This window comes from Hemicordylus capensis, chromosome 3 (assembly GCF_027244095.1).
Source record: "Hemicordylus capensis ecotype Gifberg chromosome 3, rHemCap1.1.pri, whole genome shotgun sequence".
NCBI classification, from domain to species: Eukaryota; Metazoa; Chordata; class Lepidosauria; order Squamata; family Cordylidae; genus Hemicordylus; species Hemicordylus capensis.
The window spans coordinates 244,097,699-244,119,063 of record NC_069659.1 but is presented as its reverse complement, the minus strand read 5'-3'; the positions used below and the strand labels follow the sequence as shown (position 1 = coordinate 244,119,063).

At 43.7% G+C, this 21,365-nt stretch overlaps 1 protein-coding gene across 1 annotated transcript in view; it reads right to left on the bottom strand.

Moving 5' to 3' along the window:
- Positions 1-2,016: 2,016 nt before the first annotated feature.
- FAS (Fas cell surface death receptor) overlaps positions 2,017-21,365 on the bottom strand; it is a 35,448-nt gene continuing 16,099 nt past the window's right edge. Inside the window, exons 4-9 of the mRNA XM_053310560.1 lie at positions 17,471-17,585; positions 13,290-13,354; positions 9,967-10,047; positions 6,533-6,585; positions 4,967-4,991; positions 2,017-3,420 (exon numbers count right to left, since the gene is read on the bottom strand). Of these exons, the coding sequence (XP_053166535.1) occupies positions 3,092-3,420; positions 4,967-4,991; positions 6,533-6,585; positions 9,967-10,047; positions 13,290-13,354; positions 17,471-17,585 (668 nt within the window). The 3' untranslated portion in view covers positions 2,017-3,091. The remainder of the gene's footprint in view (positions 3,421-4,966; positions 4,992-6,532; positions 6,586-9,966; positions 10,048-13,289; positions 13,355-17,470; positions 17,586-21,365) is intronic.

Here is a 21,365-nt window from a genome sequence, read left to right as displayed (position 1 = left end):
TTTTGAGTCTGAACCAAACCCATAACGTTACCCATAGCCTCCACAGTTCAAAATCAGAGGGAAATCCCATTATGCACACCTTTTAGGAAGAAATATATAAGGAAAAACGTGCTCTGTATTAGCTTCATATCTCTCTGTGAGCAGTGGAAGGGCTGGATAATACTCCTTTTTAGCCACTTCCTACCCCACCCCTGAAACAAAAAACTGAAACCAGCATATCCAAATTTCCTGTAGTGGAAGTTGCAGAAAGCAGCAGACTAAGGGCCAAACTGCACATTACGTCGATTGTGATGTTCTTAACTTTTCTGTACTAAATAGCAGATGTGGGGCCCCTGATCCAAATTACCATGGTAAAGACAAAGTGATAAAAGTTTTCCCCCACCTCCAAAGCTGCTGTTCTGATCTGGATCCACTCCCTCACACAGCTGCTATTTAGTGAAGAAAAGCTAAGCATGTTAGGACCAATAATGCCTTTAATGTACGGCATAATTTGGCTCTAAGAGAATGTACTGCAGTGGTTATCAAACTGTGGAGTCTGCTTTCTAAAGGAGCAGGGGACATCTGCATGGAGGCTGCAGGGGTACAGAGTCCTGACACAGGTAAAGTCTTCATCTCCCCATCTCCAGCCACTGCCAGCCAGCCACATTCTGAATGTCCTCTAGCAGAAAAACCTCTTATTTACATTGAATTTGTAGGGATGATTTGATCCTCCCTACCTTCTTCACGCAATCTCATTTCAGAAACATATGAAGTCCTTCTTTAATTGTTCAAATGAAAGTTCCCCGTGTACAGTTTTTGGGGTGATCAGATGTCATATTCTAGTCTTCTTATAATGCTAGTCCTGGACTAGTACAAACCACAGATCCTCATATGTAGCAGCAGAAGGTTGCTGGCTATGGCACATGAGAATCAACAGGGCCAAATTAGGCCCAAATTAGGCTAGTCCTGGACTACTACAAGCCACCGATCCTCATATATAGCAGCAGAAGGTTGCTGACTATGGTACATGAGAATCAACAGGGCCAAATTAGGCACGACTTTAAAAACATTGTTTGGCGCTGTATGCTTGGTAAATAGCAGCTGTAGGGCTCCCAACCTGAATTAGGACCATGGCATGGGGTATAATGGGGGGATTTAACCCTGCCTGGAGCAGGCCCCCCAGGAGCATTCCACGACAGCAGGCTTTACTGTGAGTCTTTACTGAGAGTTTGAATTTGCAAAAAAACAAAACAAAACAAAACAAAAAACACCCCTAAACGCAAAAAGTGGATTTTTTTTTAACCCTGGACATAAATCGGGTTATGCACTAACACACAATGAAAAACCCAAATCATATCTGGAGTTCTCCCCAATAGCTTGCAGGGAAATCAGGGTAAATCTTGCCGATATGTGAATGCACACCATCCATTCTGGAGGAAAAGTGAGCTAAAAGCCCTGTCTGGAAATCCTCGAGGACAGAAGTTGCTCATGCTGAGCTATTGATCTCAACTGGCTCCCTACCTTACACACCTGCTATTTATTTTTTTAAAAAAAACAAACCCACACATACACAGAGGCAAATGGTATGTTTCATTTTGTTTAACCTTCTCAATCATCAAACAGACTCAACTTTCCAAACAAACTTTATATTGTATTTCAAGTAAGTAAAAGGTTTACAGACCTCTCTGTCTGTGGCCTCTCTCATCTTGGTCCGGAGAGAAAGTGAGAGTTGGCTTGGTCCTGTTTCTTCCCAGGAAGCACACTATAACCCGCCTATGTCTAGTGGCTCTGTTTCAATTTGCTACTGTGTTTTAGTGTCACTTCAAGTTTGGACCCTACCTGTGGAACAGATTATTGGTGTTGGGTTGGGGACAGAGTACAAAGGAGAGGGAGTTCTGAAGAGGCAGCCCATGCTCAAAAAGATAATGTGTTTGAGATTAGGGGGGGCTAGATAATCAATGTATAGTTGCACTCTTCCCAATTCCCTGAGCAAGATGACATTCCAAGGGAAGATTTCACTATAGTCTCAGGTTCCTTATGAGGTGAGAATTCCAGAGATGAAGGCGTGATTGTAATAAACCGTTTATTTACATATTTGCAGGTTGAACCGATGGCAAACAAGCATGCAGGTGGTAGGAGTCTCCAAGAAAGAGACTCCCGCTTCAGAGCCAGGAACCGCTTTGCAACGTCTTCTAACAAGCCCCCAACTCAGACTCATGAGCCATCAGTTTCAGGCAAGGAGGCTATAATATAAATCCCTGTTGGTACGAACTAGTTGCCAGCCAACATAACCCATTAATCTGGATATTCCTATCCATCACTATCTTCTAGGCTATATGAGACTATACGGGGGGGGGGGCCTTTGACATAAATAAAGGAATTATTTGCAGCAATATATGTTAAAACTGTACTGAATTTTTTGCTCTAGAGTTATGGGCAATCCTTATCTTACAATTTCAGCAAGCCTTGTGAGGTAGGTCATTTGTATTTCAGCTTTCTAGGTGGAGAAATGAGGCTGAAAGACAGTGACTTGGGTTCACAGCAAATCAAGCAATTTGTACCCAATTTTCTGAGAATTCAGCCCAGTCCGACTTTCTAGCTACTGGGACATAATGGGTCTCTCTACTGCAGAGATTTGTTTTTTTACAACAATTCATAGAGCAAAAATTCTATGACATGCCCCCCCAACCAACCAACCAACCAACCAACAAAAAATTGGCTCTGCAAAATATTCTCCAGTTTTGGTTCTGCAGTTGAAAATTATGCTTTCCATGAGGTAGATTTGTTTTCTCCAGAAAATAAAATGGATTGTAGGAATATTCACTCTATTTCCTTTGGTTGCTGCTGCTTCAGTATCAGTCCTGCCCACCCCCAGCTATAACTCCTTTCTCTTTTCAAAGCTGGTGTGTAGTTTTAGCTCAAGTTAACAGCAGGCACATGGTTCTCCCCAAATTGTAGATATTTTTATGATACATGTTTAGCACATGGTGATAAACAACATATAATATCACATTTAATAAGGAGAGTGCAAGTTGCTGGAACTATATGTAAAAACAAAATTTTTAACAAAAGTTAAAATGTTTAGTAGTCATTTTGATCTGATTACATATTATTACTGTGGATTCTCATCAAGAAAAGTGATGTTTTGATCGGCAGCTATATTTTGACTATCTGAGATTTTTTGTTGCAACTTCTCAGCAGTGGCATGTAAATTAAGCTTTCTCAGGGTATTGACTAAAGTTTTGTAAGCACCTCTTTTGCCTTGATATTCATACCAACAGTTGAGCAGTGCTATTTTCTGCTCAGCAGAATCATGTAAATTATCTTCGATACTTTGGTCTATCATACCACGTGGCATTGATTGATTCCGAACAAATGACCTGACTTCTTTTAAGGTCATCTCTCTTGCAATTTCAGAAATGTAAGGGGTCAAATCAATATCTAGAAAGGGGAAAAAGGGGAGGGGGATTGAAGCATAAAATATCTGTAATCTCTCTCTCGCGCGCGCGCACGCGTGCACACACACACACACACACACACACACACACTTTCCCTCTGTTTTACAATAGTTCGTACTAGGTAAATGCAAAACCATCACAAATTCACTCTAAGTAGTGTTCATATATTGAGAAGGTTACTATACTTTTAAATAACTTATAGTAGATAAAATTTGGCCATGTCTATTTTTCTTCATCACTGCTCAATCACAGCAATCACTCATCTACTGTGACAGAAGAAGCCACATCTGATAGAATTTTCTATGTAGCACTGGAAACGCCTTCTTAGTGTTTGTGCATGCCTATCCCATTTCCAAAGCTGATTCAAATTTGCATTCTCTTATATCCTAGACTTTTCAAGTGACTGATCCACAGAGGGGGCATACCTCTTTGAATGTGTCACTTCAAATGTGTGAGAAAAGTGATGCCTTCAAAGTGTCACATGGTGCTTTCAAAACCATTAATTCCCTGTATAAAACCCGAGTTGGCTCAATCATGTGAGAGAACTGCACCATGTCAGAGAATGTATGTTTAATCAGCTCCAAGCCTATATTAGTGACAGGAGAGCTTTTCAAAGTTCAAATTGGATTTGCTCAGAATAAACCATGATGTTTCTCCCCAAAGTGTACCCCAGTGTTGTTCTTTGTCTCACAATTACAGCTTCTCATGACTGAAGTTGAAACATTTTTCACTTAAGAAGGGCTAGATTGGTCTTCAGGACATCCCAAAGAGACCATATTACTCCTGTTCTGAAAGAACAGCACTGGCTGCCAATAGATTTCTGGGCAAAATACAATGTGCTGGTTATTACTTATAAAGCCCATAATGGCTTGAACTCAAGGTATTTAAGAGAACACCTTCTTCGTTATGAAGCCTGCTGCCTATTAAGATCATCAAAGGAAGTTCATCCAAGGATGCCGCCAGTTAACCTGCTAGCGACTCAGAGTTGAGCCTTCTCTATAATCACTCCACAGCTGTGGAATGCACTTCTTGTTGAAATTACAGCTGCTCCATCCCTGATGACTCTTAGGAAACAACTGAAAATGTACCTATTCAGACATGTATTTAGCTAAATTATTGCTGAATTATTGATTTAAATTGAATTTTGTATACATTTTTAAATTTATTTTAAATAATTTAGGCTGTTTTTATTTGTTTGTGAATGGCCTCAAGATTTTTGTACTAGGCAGTATATAAATGTATAAATAAAACAAAACAAAACTTTGGGAGACTGTTATATATGTCTGCTGTGTAACATTTAGCTTGTCCTTAAGAATGCAGAGGGGAAGCAACCTGCCTAGAGAAACTCCTATATAGGGCAGCAGCGATATAGGAAGGTGCTGAAAAGCATCATCTCATACTTTATGGGAGAAGGCAATGGAAACCACTCCTGTATTCTACTAAGAAAACAACATGGCTCTGTGGTCGCCAGGAGTCGACACCGACTCGATGGCACAACCTTTCCTTCCTTTTAAGAATTTTTTTTTTACCTTTATCAATTAGAGGATCCATTACCTAAAATGAGAAACAATGAAAAAATGATTAATAAAATCATTCAGCTCAACAGCGTTTTCCAAATAATCTAATCTCTCCCTGAGCAGGTTCAGATGATCTACTTTAAAATATTGTTTCATCTATATATTTCAACCCCGCTCAATTAAGTGATGGGACTCACTGGTGTGAGTTTTCATTAAAAGCATTATTTTCTATTATTCATTTTCTTATTATCTTCACAAAACATTTAGTAGACAAAATAATTTACAGTCTTTTGTTCCAACAGAATGAAATGACACACTACATAAGATGTGAGCCTATCACCAAAAGCAGTATTCACATCTCACATTTTCTCTAGGTGTGTGCACGAATCAAAATCTGCAATTCGATTCAAGGCTGAATTGAATTGCAGACCTCTGAACTGATGTGTTGAAAGTAGCTGGCTTGGCCAGCTACCAAAAGAAATCAGCCACAAATCACCTGAATTGATGCAGTGCACCATTTTGTATCCCATTTTTCTGGAAAAACCCTCCACTCCAGACTTAGGAGGACTTTGTAGACCTGTCTTCTGAGGTGCTCTGGCACACTAAGCCTGGAGTGGAAGGCTGGTCTACCTGCCAGTCCCAATTGGGATCAACTAATTGGGATCAGCAGGTAGACTAAAGCTCCACACCAGACTTTGTGCATATCAGAGGGTGGTCTACCAACTGATATGAATTGGTAGGTCAGCTCTCCCTAGAAAGATGTGCCATTCTGAGGCCCATTTCCCCAGCAAAACAGGCTTCAAAATGATGTTAGAATAGCCTGGCTCTATTTGGGTGGAATTAGGGGTGATTCTATTTTGACAACCCCAAATCTGGCCTTTTGTTTTCAGGGTGATTCAATTAATGGTAGAATAAGCAAATCACCACCCAATTTGACCCAAATCGATTTGTGGGAGAATCAAATTTCATATCCCTAATTCCCCCCTTTTCTGTAACATTGAACATCACATACCTTGCATCTTGCTAGCCCTCATCAGATGTTATACCAAAGGCACTCTCCATGAGTAGAGCATTTCAAATGGGGCAGGAAGTCCCACCCCAGCCTTGTCAGTCATTCCTGTCAGCCTTGTCAGTCATTCCTGTTTGTCTGAAGGGGTGAATGCTGCATCTGTGATGGCAGGCACTTCCATGATGAGGACCTGTGCCTCCCAATCACAGAAGCGCTTGACATCCCAGATGAGCATTTGCCTCTTCAGACAAACACCACTCTAACCATGAGTAGGGCACTGACAGGGATGACTGACAAGGCTGGGGTGAGACTTCCTGCCCCATTTGAAATGCTCTACTCATGAAGAGCACCCTTTGCATAATATCTCATTAGGGCTGCTCTCATCCTGTCATCTAACACAATAGATGTTTACAAACTTGCAGTAATTCACATGACAAATAAATGCCAGCACATAACAGTTATCCCAAGCACAAGCAAAATTGTGTTCCCTTTCAAGGACTAGGAATATTCCCCTATTTTATGTATCATGATTTCTTGATTACATGAATCTCCTTCATACCAATACTCACAATTAGCTCTGGTCTGTCGTCCCTTCTTCCTTGGTGAACTGTATTTTGTTTATCTACAAAGGAATACAAAGCCATCTTTGTATATCTACAAAGGAATACAAATTTTGTATATCTACAAGGCTCTGTAGTCGGCAGGAGTTGACACCGACTCAACGTCACAACTTATTTTACAAAGGAATACAAAGCATTATTTACTACAGATGCTTAGAAAATAATTTTAGGAGTTGACATGGAATTGTGAATCTCTGGGAAGTGCCACTCTGTGTGAAAAGCAGCCATCTTTTCAAAACCTTAATGTTATTCAGTATGTACACAATCTTGAGAATATCAGTGTACAGTTTTACAGTAGGATGCTAGGAGGCTGTTTACATGATTGTCCCGGGCTTGGGAGAACCCAAGCCCAGGTTTGCACAGGGGCAGCACAGACAATTGCCACCCTCTCCGGGCTCTGCGGCTTGCATGGCCACACAACTGGTACGGCAGCAGAGCCCAGAGCTTAACCCAAAGATTACCCAGAATGCAAGGAGCCAGGGACTAGAATGCAACGCGTAAGCAGCGGAATGGCTTCTCTCATTATTGCAGCTGCCTGCTCTGCATGGCTGCTCCTTCCCACTGGCTTGCTGCCTAAAGTGGCATCTGGACCGTCAGGAGCCCACTACGCAGGGCTATTGTGTACACGATTGCCTACCAAGATGGAACAAACGGTAGCTTTGTTCTACTTCAGTATAGGCCTGGGCACAGAAGCTGGGCTACTAAGGCCTGGAGCAGCTGGGACTGGAGGTCTCCTGGTGCACCAGATGACACAACCTGCCTCACAGCTCGTGCCTTGTGAACAGCTTCTAGGTCTCTTTATTTTATTTGCTTATTTTTATTTATTTTACACTTCTATCTTGCTCTTCCTCCATGGAGCAGTGCACATTGCCCCCCTACACACACACACACACACACACACACACACACACACACACACACACACACACCTTGGAGGAGAAAGAGTCACAACTTTATTGAATTTCTAACACAAATGCAAGAGGGGGGATTAGCGCTCCACACACCCCATCCCCAGCAGCATGGGTCCACGCTAGGGTCAAGGCCCCTTCTGGTCCTTTTAGTTAAATGTATTGGGTGAGTACACCAAGGTTCAGAGCAACATCCTGGCTATAAGGCCAAGGACCACTCATCCTAGGCAATCAAGCAAGGTCAAGGTACAGACTGGAAACATTGCCAGCCCCAGGTTGCAAAGCCTTTGAGGCCATCCATTCTTCCCAATTAAGGAACCCCCAGACAGAACTCCCTGAGCCGCGAAGGCTGGAACTCCTCTTTTTTGCTAGGTGTACCCAACAGTGCTCATCAAGTGTCTAGCCTAAGTGTCAAGAGACTCATGCTGCACCTGCCAGTTGTGACCAGCCTAACTAAGAGAAACAGTGTGAGGTAGACTCCCCAAACTTGCCAGTCTATAGGGAGCGAAAAAATTCCTACCGGGCCCCCAAAAGAATGACCATTAATGTCACACTGTGCTGATGGTAGGTAAGAGGGAAGCTATTTCCAGGTTGAATGGCAGCCAGAGGAGAGCTGGAGTAATGTGCATTGCTTGGTTCTGCCTCCCAGCTGCTTCCCAGGCAATGGAGGCAGGCCGTTTTCCTGCCTCACATTTGAAGAGGGATGGGACAAATCCACCACACCCAGGTTGGGAGCCAGGTATTCAACAACATATCTATGTTTATCATCAGAACAACCCTGTGAGGTAGGTTAGGCTGAGAGAGAGAAGTGACTGGCCCAGAGTCACCAAGTGAGTTGCATGGCTGAATGGGAATTTGAACTCAAGTCTCCCTGGTCCCAGTCCAACTACACCACATGGCTTTCATTATCTGTGCATAACATGGAATATATTTGTGTATTCCCCAGATGCATATACATTTAGTCATCTTGCCACCCAGATATAACAAAATCCTTAAAACAGAGATGCACAACTTCAACCCTCCAGCTATTTTTTTAACAACTCCCATAATCCCCAGCCATAGTAGCCAATAGTCAGGGATTAGGGACATAGTAGGCCAACATCTGCAGGAGGACCAAAGTAGTGCAGCCCTGCCTTAAAACTGAACTGTTTTGGAATGAGGATAAATGAGCCAAATTAAGCACATTTTGTTTTCAAATTTGCTGGATATTTCTCATTAAAACTCGAATTCCAATGTGGCTAGAGTTATTCATTTTAAAAGTCTGATTGAAACTGATGCAACATGTTAGTTATGACTGATTTAAATACTAATGCTTTCAATGAGACTTAATCATGACTAACTTTAGCTATACTGAAACCCTGGGGTCTTCTGCAGAGACTGAAAATTTAAAATATAAAGTGGCATTATCTTGTGTTTTCTTTTTACAAAGACCACAACCCTCCCATCAACATGGACTGAACTTCCTATTAATCCCCCTCCCTTTCTCTCCTTAGCCCAAAATAACAATATGAAGTGAAATGAGGGATAAAGTAGTAAGAGGCAAAAAAGAGAAGAAATTGAATGTTGCATTAATAGAGGCTTTCAAACTAGGTATGACTGTAACATTGGGCCTTGTATGTTTGTTTTCTTTTTTGTCAGTAGCCTGGTATTATGGATAGAGAGACTGCTTATTCGCAGTGGACCGGTAAGCACATATGATTGCTAAATATCGTAGACAGACAGTAGGCCCATTCACATGTTATGTACAACACTCGTATCGTGATCTGTACACAGGTTCAGTCATTCACATGTTATACTGAATGCAGGTACAGAAGTTTACTTCCTATCTGTACCATTCATTTGAAGGGCCTGTATCCAGATTCCCTCTTTAAATGAACACATAAAATAAACACAGGTACAGTCATTCATGCAAACACATGTACGAGTGTACAGACATCTGTACCCTTGTACAGCATATTGCCTGAATTGGGTGAGTATGTTTTCTGTTGGCTCTGTCTTCTGACACCAAAGAGGGGGAGAGGGTTGACTGGTTCATCTAGCGGCCACTTTTGAGTCTGTGCTAACAGGGAAACTGTGTGGAAAGAAAGTGTGATTAAGAGAGACAATCCACTCTGGTCTACTCTAACTGCAATTTTTGCAAAGCTAAGCATGGACTCTTGCCTGGATTCTACAAGAAATGTCATATTAGGTTATCTGTTTGCTTAATGTGGTTGTTTGGGAGTGACATGGGAGTCCTCTCAGTAAATATATGAGTCTCAGAGTAATGCTCATTGTTAGTGCATTGGTCTTTCTTCATAGACTTTGTTGAAAGGGAAGGAACTTGAATTATTTAATGCAGACATATAGCTTTCCAGAGCATTTCTCCCTAAGCATGCATTTTGTAGTGCTTAAAAAAAAAATAAAAAAAATAAAAATAAAAGTTTAGGACATTGTATGTTTGTATTGTATGTCCCATTGTATGGGACGTCAGCTTACCATACTTCTTTATTAAAACCACGATGACAACGATGACGATGATGACAATTGGAATCATTACCCAGAGCCATAGCAAATTCTCTGTTAAGTAGAACATTATAAAGAGGAATGTGATTAGAGGAATGTGATTAATAAACATTCCAAAGCCAGATGGGCAAGATTGCAGGCCCACTTCTCATAGAAAAGCATTTTAAGGACAGAATAACCAAATAACAAGTGCACTATAAATAATGGAAAACAAAAGCCACACAAGGGACAAGTGCAAGCATTCCTTAGAGTAAAATTACATGCTATTTGGGGCCTATTTATATTACAGTCTCAGTTTATGGGGACTGAATGTTTTGTCAGTCGACTTTCAAATGCACCCCTGGCGGCTAACGCTTCATGCTAATAACATGAGCAGAATTAAAATGAAAGACGTGTTGGAGCATTTTTATAGGAAAGGAAATTGGGTGTAAAAAAAAGGATTACTAGAAAAACTAGAAAGATTTATAAAAATTATGAAGACAGTGGAGAGAATGAAGAGAGAAAAACAATTATCTTTCTCAAATGACCAAATCACCCCAAATAACTGACTCAATACCAGTGAATTTCCCCCCCATAATACCAAGTTTTAGTAGTTTCAACTTATATTTAAGCAGAACATCGATATTCAAAAGCAGTATACTGATGGCCAGCTTTCCAGTGAGGCCTGGTGAAGCAGCTGCCTCAGGCGGAGAACTGGACAAGGAGGAGGTGGCAGAGACAGCTCCACAACCCATCACTAACACCTCACCAGGCTGCTCTGTTCACTACCACTCAGGCCTGTACAGCCACCTAACTTCCCCACTCCCTAGGGATGGGGTGAGGTATGGAGCAATAGGAAGGGTACACTCATACTTCCTGTTACTCCATTCTCCACTCCCTATGTTTTCGAAAAGCAGGGGGAGCAGGGAAATTGGATGCAGCTGGATAGGCCTGAGCAGTGGACTGCTATCCCCACTAGGAGGCATGGCTCTGGGTTTGTGAGGGAAGGAGAAGCTGCGCCTTGGCACAAGGCACACACTGGGGAGAAGGGAAGCCTTGGGGGTTGTAAGAGAAGGAGAAGCTGCTACCTGGCATGATGCATGCACTGGAGAGGACAAGCCTCAAGGTTTGGGTGTGAGGAAAAGGGAAATCTGCTTCTCAGTGCATTTCACACAATGGGAGAAGGGAAGCCTTGGAGGCAGGAGAAGTGGGGGAAGGAAAAACTCCCCAGAAGGGAGCAGGAGAAAGGAGAATTTCAGGAGAATTCAATTCCATGCTCTAAGGGAGTGCAGGTGGTGTCTCACCTCTCAGCCACTGTTCCAGCTTGGGTCAGGCCTGAGTATTCCTGTGAGTACCATATGCTAGGGACAAATTTATTAATTGCTGTTGTTGTGGTTGTTGTTTACACAGTCAGACAGGTGTTATTGACTGGTGGTATTTATTACTACTACTACTACTACTATTAGTGAGAAGCCCAGTGCCATCATGCTCTGCTTGTGGGCTTTCCAGAAGCATCTGGCAGGGCACTGAGGGAAACAGGATGTTGGATTAAATGGACATAAACTGATCCAACACAACTCTCTTCTGACAAGCAAAAAGAAGTGTTTATTCCAGAAACATATTCATTTAGATATTCACATTCATTAGTTGCTGCCATTGTTGGAGACAAAGCTCTGGTCTATATAATGTAGAATTATTATTATTTGTTTCTAAGGAGCAGATAGACTTTTGACACCAAATCACAACTACAGATTTTCAAATGTCTGTTGGCCCATTCACACGTTATGTTCAACACTTGTACAATGAATGTACAGTGTACACAGGTACAGATAGGGCATGGCAAGCAGGGCAACTGCCCCGGCCCCGCTCTTTTAACCCCCATTAGAATTAACTGGAAGGGGCCCCCGCACTGGCTGATTTGCCCCAGGTCTCACACCCCGCCGGATCTGTACACAGGTACAATCATTCACATGTTGTGCTGAACACAGGTAAGGAAGTATATACGTCCACTATTTGTACCATGCATTTGAAGGCCCTGTATCCAGGTTCACTTTTAAAATTGTTTTTATTGGTTGTTTTTATTGTTTTGCTGTAAACCGCCCAGAGAACCTTTGCGTTTGGGGCGGTATAAAAATGTGTTAAATAAATAAATAAATTCACATATACACTTGTGAGAGTGTACAGACATCTGTATACTCGTACAGCATACTGATTAGGTATTAAAGGAACATTATTCTGTACATCAGCATGCACATGACCAGGCCAGCACAGCCTGGACACGCTGACTGAAAACTATGGCTGTTCTGGGCGGAAACAATGGTGTGAATGTGGCCTCTTACAATTCCAAATCCAGTGCATTAGATGTACCCCAAAATCATAGTTTTGGGTCCATTTTAAACCTAAGCCAGAAGTTTGAGGTTGTATCCAGTGGCTGTTGGAGATCCAGCTCCAAATAGCATCAACCTTTTGCACCAATCGGATAACCCTAATGACCACTAGGGACATTCCAAGGAGAGAAGTCAGTTAAGGTCTCCTTCTCGTTCTTGTTTACTTCTGTCTCTATGACCCCTCAACTGATAGAATGTATTCATGAACTTCTTGGGAGTGACTTCCTTCTTCTTCTTCCCAGAATGCTTCTATAGGTCTCTATCTGACCACCATGTTGCTAGCAGCTAGGGTATAGGTCTTTCCCATTATCATGTACTTCTAAATAAAACAGAATAGTTTAACCTCAAACCAATATCCCTGCATATCCATTACAAGCTGCTGCCCCTGAGACCAAGCTTCTTCTGTAATGGGAGTGAGTTAGCTCCTGAAATATACTGCTGTATATATTAAAGTAGCCTGCTCATAAATCCTAACAGGTTTGGGCACCCCAGGCTCAAACTTTAAATGTTACTCATCTCCAACAGTGATGGCATTGTGGGGGGGAAATAGCGGGGGGCACAGAAGGGGCAAAGTTCATTGATGGGTGGACGAGCTGTGTCCCACATATAAGATTTCTGAAACAGAAATGGGGATGGTGGGAGGCATGCCACTTTTTGAGGGGGGCACTTGCCCCCCCCATGCCACCCCTCTGGAGCCACCCTTGCTTAAGGGTGCAAGCACAAGGGACTTCCTTTCATGCAAGGGGGGATTTTGCCAATCTCTTCTCTTTCAGCCACACACCATCCTGTTGCAGAGGGTCCACTGACCCTTAGGAGTGGATTTTTGGGAGGTGCAGAGGGATGCTGTGGAGAGGACAGGGTGTGGAATGTCCCATGCACGAACACCTTTCCATATACACTAGGGTTAAAACACAACTGCTAGTCACTTACGTTTTTGTTTGCATATGGTGTTTTTGGTCTGGGTACATTTTTCAACAATTATGCCATTTTCACATCTAGAGGGAAAAAATATTTTTGAAGGATTAGACAGTCTGTCAAATGAACAGAGCCAAATTATTCACCAGCTCAATATACTATTTACTGAAGTTCTCATATGTTGTGATATTGCAATTTTTTATTCAGTTTAGAGAAAATTATTCCCTGCAGCCAGGAGTGACAGAGCCAGGCTAGGACCATGACTGTCTGCCAATACAGACCTGAGAGGTATGTAGCTCAGAGTCTGGGAAGTCAGTGGCTTGAGCCAGAAGCCAGGTTCTGATGCACAGTGAGGAGAAAGTACTGCTTTGTTGACTGGGCAAAGTCAGAAGGCCAGACTCTTAGTATTTTTACTAGGCCTGGATAACTCAGTACTTCCTGCCAATACATTTATATTCCTGTATACTCGAGAAGCAGACTCTTAAGGCTTGAGCACATGCAGGCCATGGTAGCTCACTGGGCCTCAGATTTTTTTCCAGGCTCAGCTCTAAAGCCTCTGGAAAATAGGCTGGATGACATGGTGCTGGTTGTGCTAGACCAAAAGACCAGAAAGGTAAAGACCTCATAAGATTATTCAAACTAATCTCATGGCTGAACAGGCTCCAAAAGTCTGTTTTTTGTGACAAACAAGTCTGAGTTTGTCTTTGCATTCTCTGAGCAATGGCTTTCATGAAGTGCAGCCTACCACGTCTGTAATGATCTGCACTGGGGCTGATGCAGTTTCAAAGGCAGCCTCGATGAAGTTTTGAGACAGTGATTGCAGCAGCTGTGATTCTGCAGGTTTCTCCATTGTTGTGAATTGGAAAACCTCAGGAAATGCAACTTCCACAATCTGGGCTGCCTTGAAGTCCTTGGTAGTCCTGGGGCAGACCATTACAAAGGCTGTAGGCTGCACATCATGTTAGCCAGCATCTCCATTGTCATCATGGGATAGGGTCCTCAGGACTGCACATGGTGTCAGTCATGCTGCATTGTACCCTCTTAAACATCCATAGTTTTTACCATTACTAATCGTACCAGATGCAGATGAGTTTAGCACATGCCTAGAACTTCTCTTAAACAGACTGGGGAAATGACAAGACACAGAAATCATTCATTTGTACTATTTACCTGAAAATAGGGGCCAAAATCCAGATTAACACCATGCTGGTCGACAGTTTTTTCCATTGCACAGGAGGGGAAATTTTCAGCAACCCACTTCCTCAACTCCTGAACCCACTCCCTGTGCCTCCTGAAAATATATCCCTGAGGGCTGTGGGACTCTCAGGACATATTTTCAGGATGCACAAATGGCTGTAGAAGGAAGGGGTAATTGCTGGAAATTGCTTCCCCCTCACATGACAGAAAACAACCTTTTGCATTAGTTCAGCGTTAGATTGAATGTCAGCCAGTGATTTTTACCTCCTTCTATTTGGAGACCTTCTCCGCTGTTCCTATCCTAATAGGTAATTTTTTTGTCTTCACACCTTAGCAACGTCTTTATCTTTTGATTCACTGCAGGAGAGCATAATGTTGGTAGTGAGGGACCTGCGCTGCCTCATGCCTCAATGACAGAGGGGGACAGACTAGTGGGTCAGAGGGCTAGAGGGGTCAAGACATTAGTCATTCCTCCTCTCTACTGCTCTGACACTATCCCTTTGATATGTAGATTGCTACTATCAGGGACTTCCTGCCTGCCTGCCTGCCTGCCTCCCTTTCTTCCCTCTACCACACTCACGCTCGCCTTTCTCTCTGCACCATTTGTGCAGAGATGCAGACAGCATCTCTCTGCATCCAGCTAGATAGATAGATTAGAGAATCTATCTCTCCATTTTCCTATCTAGAATGGAGTTCTCCAATAAAGACTCCTCATATTAAGAACTGGCTCCAAGTTTCTTTTGCTCTCACCAAACACGCATGCCTGGGTAGACTCCGCTGTGTTTTGCCTCTGTGCACTCTGCTGTAATATTTATTATTATTTATTTATTTATTTATTTATTCAATTTCGTATTGAAGGGTATCTCTTACCAGAGAGAATTCCCAACACATAACAGTGAGGGCGGGTTCACCCATGCACCTCTACTGCCTAACCCTCTACATACACATATCCTCAGATTCATGCTTGCTTGTGTTTGCATAGAGGAAGTAGTGTGTGAAACCTGAAATATATAGAGAGGGCTATACACACACACACACACACACACACACACACACACACACACACACACACTCTTCCATGCTCATAGAGGCTCAAAAAAAGACTGGCTCAATTGATTGAGCTGTGATAGTCATAAACAATGAATATGCTGTACTGAATATGTGAGCATGGGTAAGCGCATACCTGAGGTTGCCCATGTGCAGGGGTTCAGCCTTTTGTGCCTGTAAATGTGTGAACTAGAAGTGTTTGAATAACGCCCAGTGGATTATAAATCCGATCATGGTTTGACCTTGATAATAAAATCTCTGACCTCTGTCCCACCCCTACCATTAGTTTAAGACACTGTTCAAATAATCAGAAATGAGAGTAGGGTTGTTACAATGTGAGGAAAAGTGTACCTAGGAAAAATGTTCTTCCTATATACAAATTTGGATTGGGACAATTTGAATATATTCAGTCAGCAACACATTCCAAAATGGATTAGAACCATAAATTACGCCAAAGTATATATCCTCTAAGACAGCATGCCACCTGGTGTTTGAAAATGGCAATACAGTTTCTGTCTTTCAGTCTCTTTCCCTAGGTGGGGAATGATGAGGGTTCCCTAGTACATTAATCTTCCCTCTTTCCCAAATGGGGCCACTTTGGCAAAGTGGCCCCAGTGTGAGAGTCATTTCCCATTCCCACCAAGCTAACATCTGTGCAATAATGTACTTTCCCCAGTGCTGGAGTGTTCCAGCTTTCCCTGTCAAACTCCAGCATCATCTTGGAAGGCTCACACAGAACACTGAAAAGTATAGTCCTCTCCAGTTCTTTCCCCATTCAGCTCTGTGGGGAATGTGCCGGGAAGGACTACACTTCCTAGCTTCCTGTGAGTGCCTTCAAAGATGGTGCTGGGGATCGAAAAGCTTCGTTTCCCTTAAAGGAGCTCTACCAGTGCTGGTTGAGTTGAAGCACAGTTCTGCTCAGTGGGAACAATCATTCCATGCTGTGCCGGGGCAAAGGGGGTGGGGTGGAGGCTGCACTGAGTAGTAATAAGGGAGCAGCTAAGGTTGATGGGAGCTGCCACAAACTCCTGGCGTATTATATTGCTTACTCTTTCTTCTAGAGTTACCCATGTTATGACTTCCCACAAGGTATAGAATGGATTTATGGGCATTTGGCTACTCAACTTGGGAGTTCTTATCCAGTGACAGCTGAAGAACCTCCGCTTGGCCACCCCTACTCAATGTCATCAAAGATTCAGACACTAGGCGCAGTGGGTAGCCTGAGTATGTAGAGTTTGGAAAATGTTGATGGGTGGTTCTAAACCTCCTGTATCAGGAGCAGATTCCGGGGTTCAGGTGTGAGGTCTGAATCAAGAATGCTTTGGGAGAATTCCTGTGCTCCCGGCAGAGGCGCTCTTACCTCTGGACTTCTGGGCCAAAGCCCAGGACCTCCACACCCTGAGGCCCCCCCTCCAATCCTCTTTAGTCTGCTGCCAGCCCACATTGTGATGAGTGGCCAAGCATAACTGTGATGCTAAGCTGTGTGCTGAAATATTTCTGCTATCCTATCCACCTTCAGCACAGAACCTCCAGTGACTGTTGCTGGTGTCTATCTTATGTTTCTTTTTAGATTGTGAGCCCTTTGGGGACAGGGATTCACCTTATTTATTTATTATTTCGCTGTGTAAGCCACCCTGAGCCATTTTTGGAAGTGCGGTATATAAATTGAATGAATGAATGAATGAAAGAAGGATATTTGCATAAATATACCTGTTTTATATTCTTACACTATTGTGAGTTCAGTTGCCATTTGTGCCCTCAAGAACCCATGTGTTAAAAATACTCTGTGTGTGTAGGGGGATGTTGTTTAACATGGGTGGGAGGCTCCAAAGGCTTTTAGGTCCAGGCTCCAAAATTACCTAGGAGCACCTCTGGTCCCTGGAATCTTTATTGTGAGTTCTCTCAAATACACAGCTAGTTGGTACTCTTTAGTAACTGTGCAGGAAACTTACTTATCACATGGATTGCAGTGAAGGCATGATTCCACTTCCCCATCGCAAAAGAAGTCAGGCTTACACTTACATATTATGTTCTGGGAGCTTGTACAGGCACTTTTAACTTCAAAACCTAAAAGAAATTCACATTTTCTGGTGAAATTATTTTAGAAAGAGAAATCTTTTTTTAAAAGGACTTGGTTCTTTTGTAGCTTTTGAAGACACAGATGCAACTGATGAACTTCCAAGGAAATTAAGCATTCTCAAACCTACTTGAAATCCAAGGGGCCTGAGCACACATGTCTTTGTTGGGGGTTGTTAATTTTTACCCCCAGTAGGTAAAACAGCAAAGCACTAATGAATGAGCACGCACTCCAGTTACAGAGTAGGTAGCAGAGGAAGGTTTAGTTGTTGCAGCTATTTAGAGAAAACACATGGAGATTCTTATAGAACTAAATACTAAGTATTTATTGGTTAAGTATACTTGGATAGGAAAGACCTAAACCTAATCTAAAAGACTACATAATAAATAGGTGAGGAGGGAGAGAGATGTTTCCATCTTCTCTCTAGGAGCAAAGGAAGGATTGTAACTCAGCACAGGAAGTGCGGAAGAGTTAGTTCAGGGGTCATAGAGTAGAGACAGGTAATACAGTTAGGGAGACCCTTACTCACTATCTCTACTCCCAGTGCCCCTAGTGGTCATTAGGATAGTTGGTGCAAAAGGTCGATGCACTGGAACTCCATCTCCAACAGTCTTTGCATTAGAGTGTTTCATTTGCACAATGAGTTTTGCCAACCCCCATGTTCCTCCTGCTGACCCTGAAGCACCACAAAGGTAAAGTCCTGATAGCTTGGGGATTCTCAGGGACATACATCAGGGGCAACAGAGTGAAGAGGGAAATCAAGGATGATGGGAGTTGGCCACTCCACTCAACATCAAAGCAAAAATTGTGCACATGAAACATTGTAATGTGTGGACAGTCTTAGTCCGGATGCTGCCCATTCCCACATAAGATGTGGAAATGATACACTGGCAATGGTGTGCCTGTGGTAAAATAAAGCTGCTAAAGGTCCCCTTTGTTTTACAAATGTGTGAGAGAAGATACTTTAAAGTAAATACTAGAATTCCCATCAGCCCCCATACCTTTCTTGCTTCATGATTAGCAAGGGAGGAAAGAAACAGATGTGGAAACAAAGAAAAAAATTTCCATGTATGCCATGCACTTTACTCCTGGCACGGAAGTGGTCAGAGCAACAAAGGCAGAAGTCCCCTTCCCACTGGAACTGGGGTCAGCAAAGGAAGCATTTGGGAGAAGATTGAAAAGCTGGTGAACTGCAGCTTGGAAGCAGAGTTTTGGGGACTCATCACTCTCGGGGGGCCAGTTTCAACCTCCAAAACTCATTTGTGAGCCTGAACCTGGAGAACCTTCCCAACATGTCAGGTAGAGCCACATGTTTTTAATGCAGAAGGTCAAGTTTATGCCCAGCATGTTCATACAGGCAGGCAATGCCCCCTTGTCTGGAAACCCTGCAGAGTCAGTGCAGACAATACTGAGCTAGATGGACCAAAAGTCTGACTTCGTATAAGGCAGTTTCATTTGCATCCTTTTCATGAGGTTACTACAATTTCTCCCTCCTCTTTCTTTACATTCTTCCTTAACTACCTCAGGGCTCTTTCAAAAGGGGCATTCTTTTTCTACATTCAGGATGCTCACTGCTCAACTGAGCGGCATCGCCTGTTTGCCCCACCCCACATCACAAAAGGCATGATGCCCAAAGGGAGCTTATTGGTTCCTGGGCATGAGGGGGCGGGGGTCAGCTGCATGCCATGGCTGTTTGTGTCCCTCTCCCTCAGTCTGTTTCTAGCTGGCACCCTCCCTGGGTACAGTCTAGGCTTGCTGGTTGCCTGTTGGGGCCGGGCAGGTATTTTGGGGGGCATTCATCTGATTGGCCTGAGGAGTGTGTGTTTTTTCGCCTGCCTCTGACAGTACCTTTTAGTTAGTTAGTCGAGGTTTTCTTCGGTCACAATTGTGGGCAGGAACAGTGCAGTGGGAAGAAAGCTGAATTTCAGTGAGCACCTTCAGGTAAGCATTTGACTATTGGAGGGGCAGGTCTTTTCTCTAGAGACTTGGCAGCTCAGGGTATTTGACCTTGCACACTCTACTCTGTAGGGCGACACCCTGCAGAAAGCTTGGTGTTTCCTGTGGGGTGCCGCTAAGGGCAGAGACCTGGCCTTAGGTTGGCTAAGAAGGGCAGCCTCTGCTTTAGAGCAATGAAGGCTGTCTAGAGCCAAGTGCAGCCTGAGGATGTGGACAAGATCCTGTGTAGTGTGCGAGCGACATCATGTGTTCTTGACCCTTGCCCTTCATGGCTATTAAAAGCTGCCAGGGAGGGGACAGGCAGATGGTTGGAGGTGACTATTAATGCTTCATTAAGGGAGGGCAGGATGCCATCCTGGCTCAAGGAGGAGATGGTAAGACCATTATTTAAAAAGCCCTCCCTTGATCCCTCCAACCTGGACAACTATAGACCTGTATCTAACCTTCCCTTTTTGGACAAGGTGACAGAGTGTGTGGTGGCGTCCCAGCTGCAGAGGGTCTTGGATGATACGGATTATCTGGACCCTTTTCGATCTGGCTTCCACCCCGGATATGGGACTGAAACTGCCTTGGTCGCTCTAGTGGATGACCTTCACCGGGAGCTAGACAGGGGGAGTGCGTCCCTGTTGGTTCTGCTGGAACTCTTGGCGGCATTCAATACCATCAACCATGGTATCCTTCTGGACCGCCTCTTGAGTATGGGAATTGGAGGTACTGTGTTGGAGTGGCTCCGTTCCTTTCTTGTGGGGAGGGTCCAGAAGGTGGTGCTGGGGGACTACTGCTCGGCTCTGTGGCCATTGGCCTGTGGGGTCCCGCAGGGTTCAATTTTGTCCTCCATGCTGTTTAACATCCACATGAAGCAACTGGGAGAGGTTATCCAGAGACTTGGACTGAGTTGTCAGCAATATGCAGATGACATTCAACTCTATCTCTCCTTGTCACTGGATCCTAGGGAGGCGGTGGATGTCTTGAATTGGGGATTGGAGGCTGTGATGGGCTAATAAACTGAGACTGAATCCAGACAAGATAAAGGTAATGTTGGTCAGTAGGAGAGACAATAGGGATGAGGAGATTTTACCGGTTCTGGATGGGGTTGTACTCCCCTTGAAGGAGCAAGTACGCAGCTTGGGGGTACTACTGGACACAGCTCTGTTTTGGGAAGCTCAGGTGGTGGCGGTGGCCAGGGGTGCCTTTGCACAGCTTCGGCTAGCACACCAGCTGCGTCCCTTTCTCGAGAAGGCAGATCTGGCCACAGTTACCCATGCCTTAGTCACGTCTTGGCTGGATTACTGCAATGCGCTCTACATGGGGCTGCCCTTGAAGAATATATGGAAACTGCAGCTTGCACAAAATGCAGCAGCTAGGGTTCTATCTGGAGCTGCCCGGTGTGATCATATCACACCTATTTTGAAAGAGCTGCACTGGTTACCAGTGTGTTTCCGGGGCCAATTCAAGGTGCTGGTTTTGACCTTTAAAGCCCTTAACGGTTTGGGCTGGGGATACCTGAGGGACCGCCTGCTCCCAAGGGTTTCTGCCCGCTTGACAAGATCATCTGAGGGGGCTCTGCTCAGGGTGCCGACAAGAGGGAGGCTAGGTTGTCATGCATTCGGGACAGGGCCTTCTCTGTTGCTGTCCCCAGGCTTTGGAATGCTCTCCCAGTGGCCATTCGCTCAGACTCCGTCACAGTTTTTAGAAAGCTGGTTTAATCTTGGCTTTTTATCCAGGCCTTTACATGATTGTTCTATTGCTGCTTCTATGTGTTTTTATCCATGTATAGTTTTTCTGTATTTGTATATTATATATTTTAAGATCAG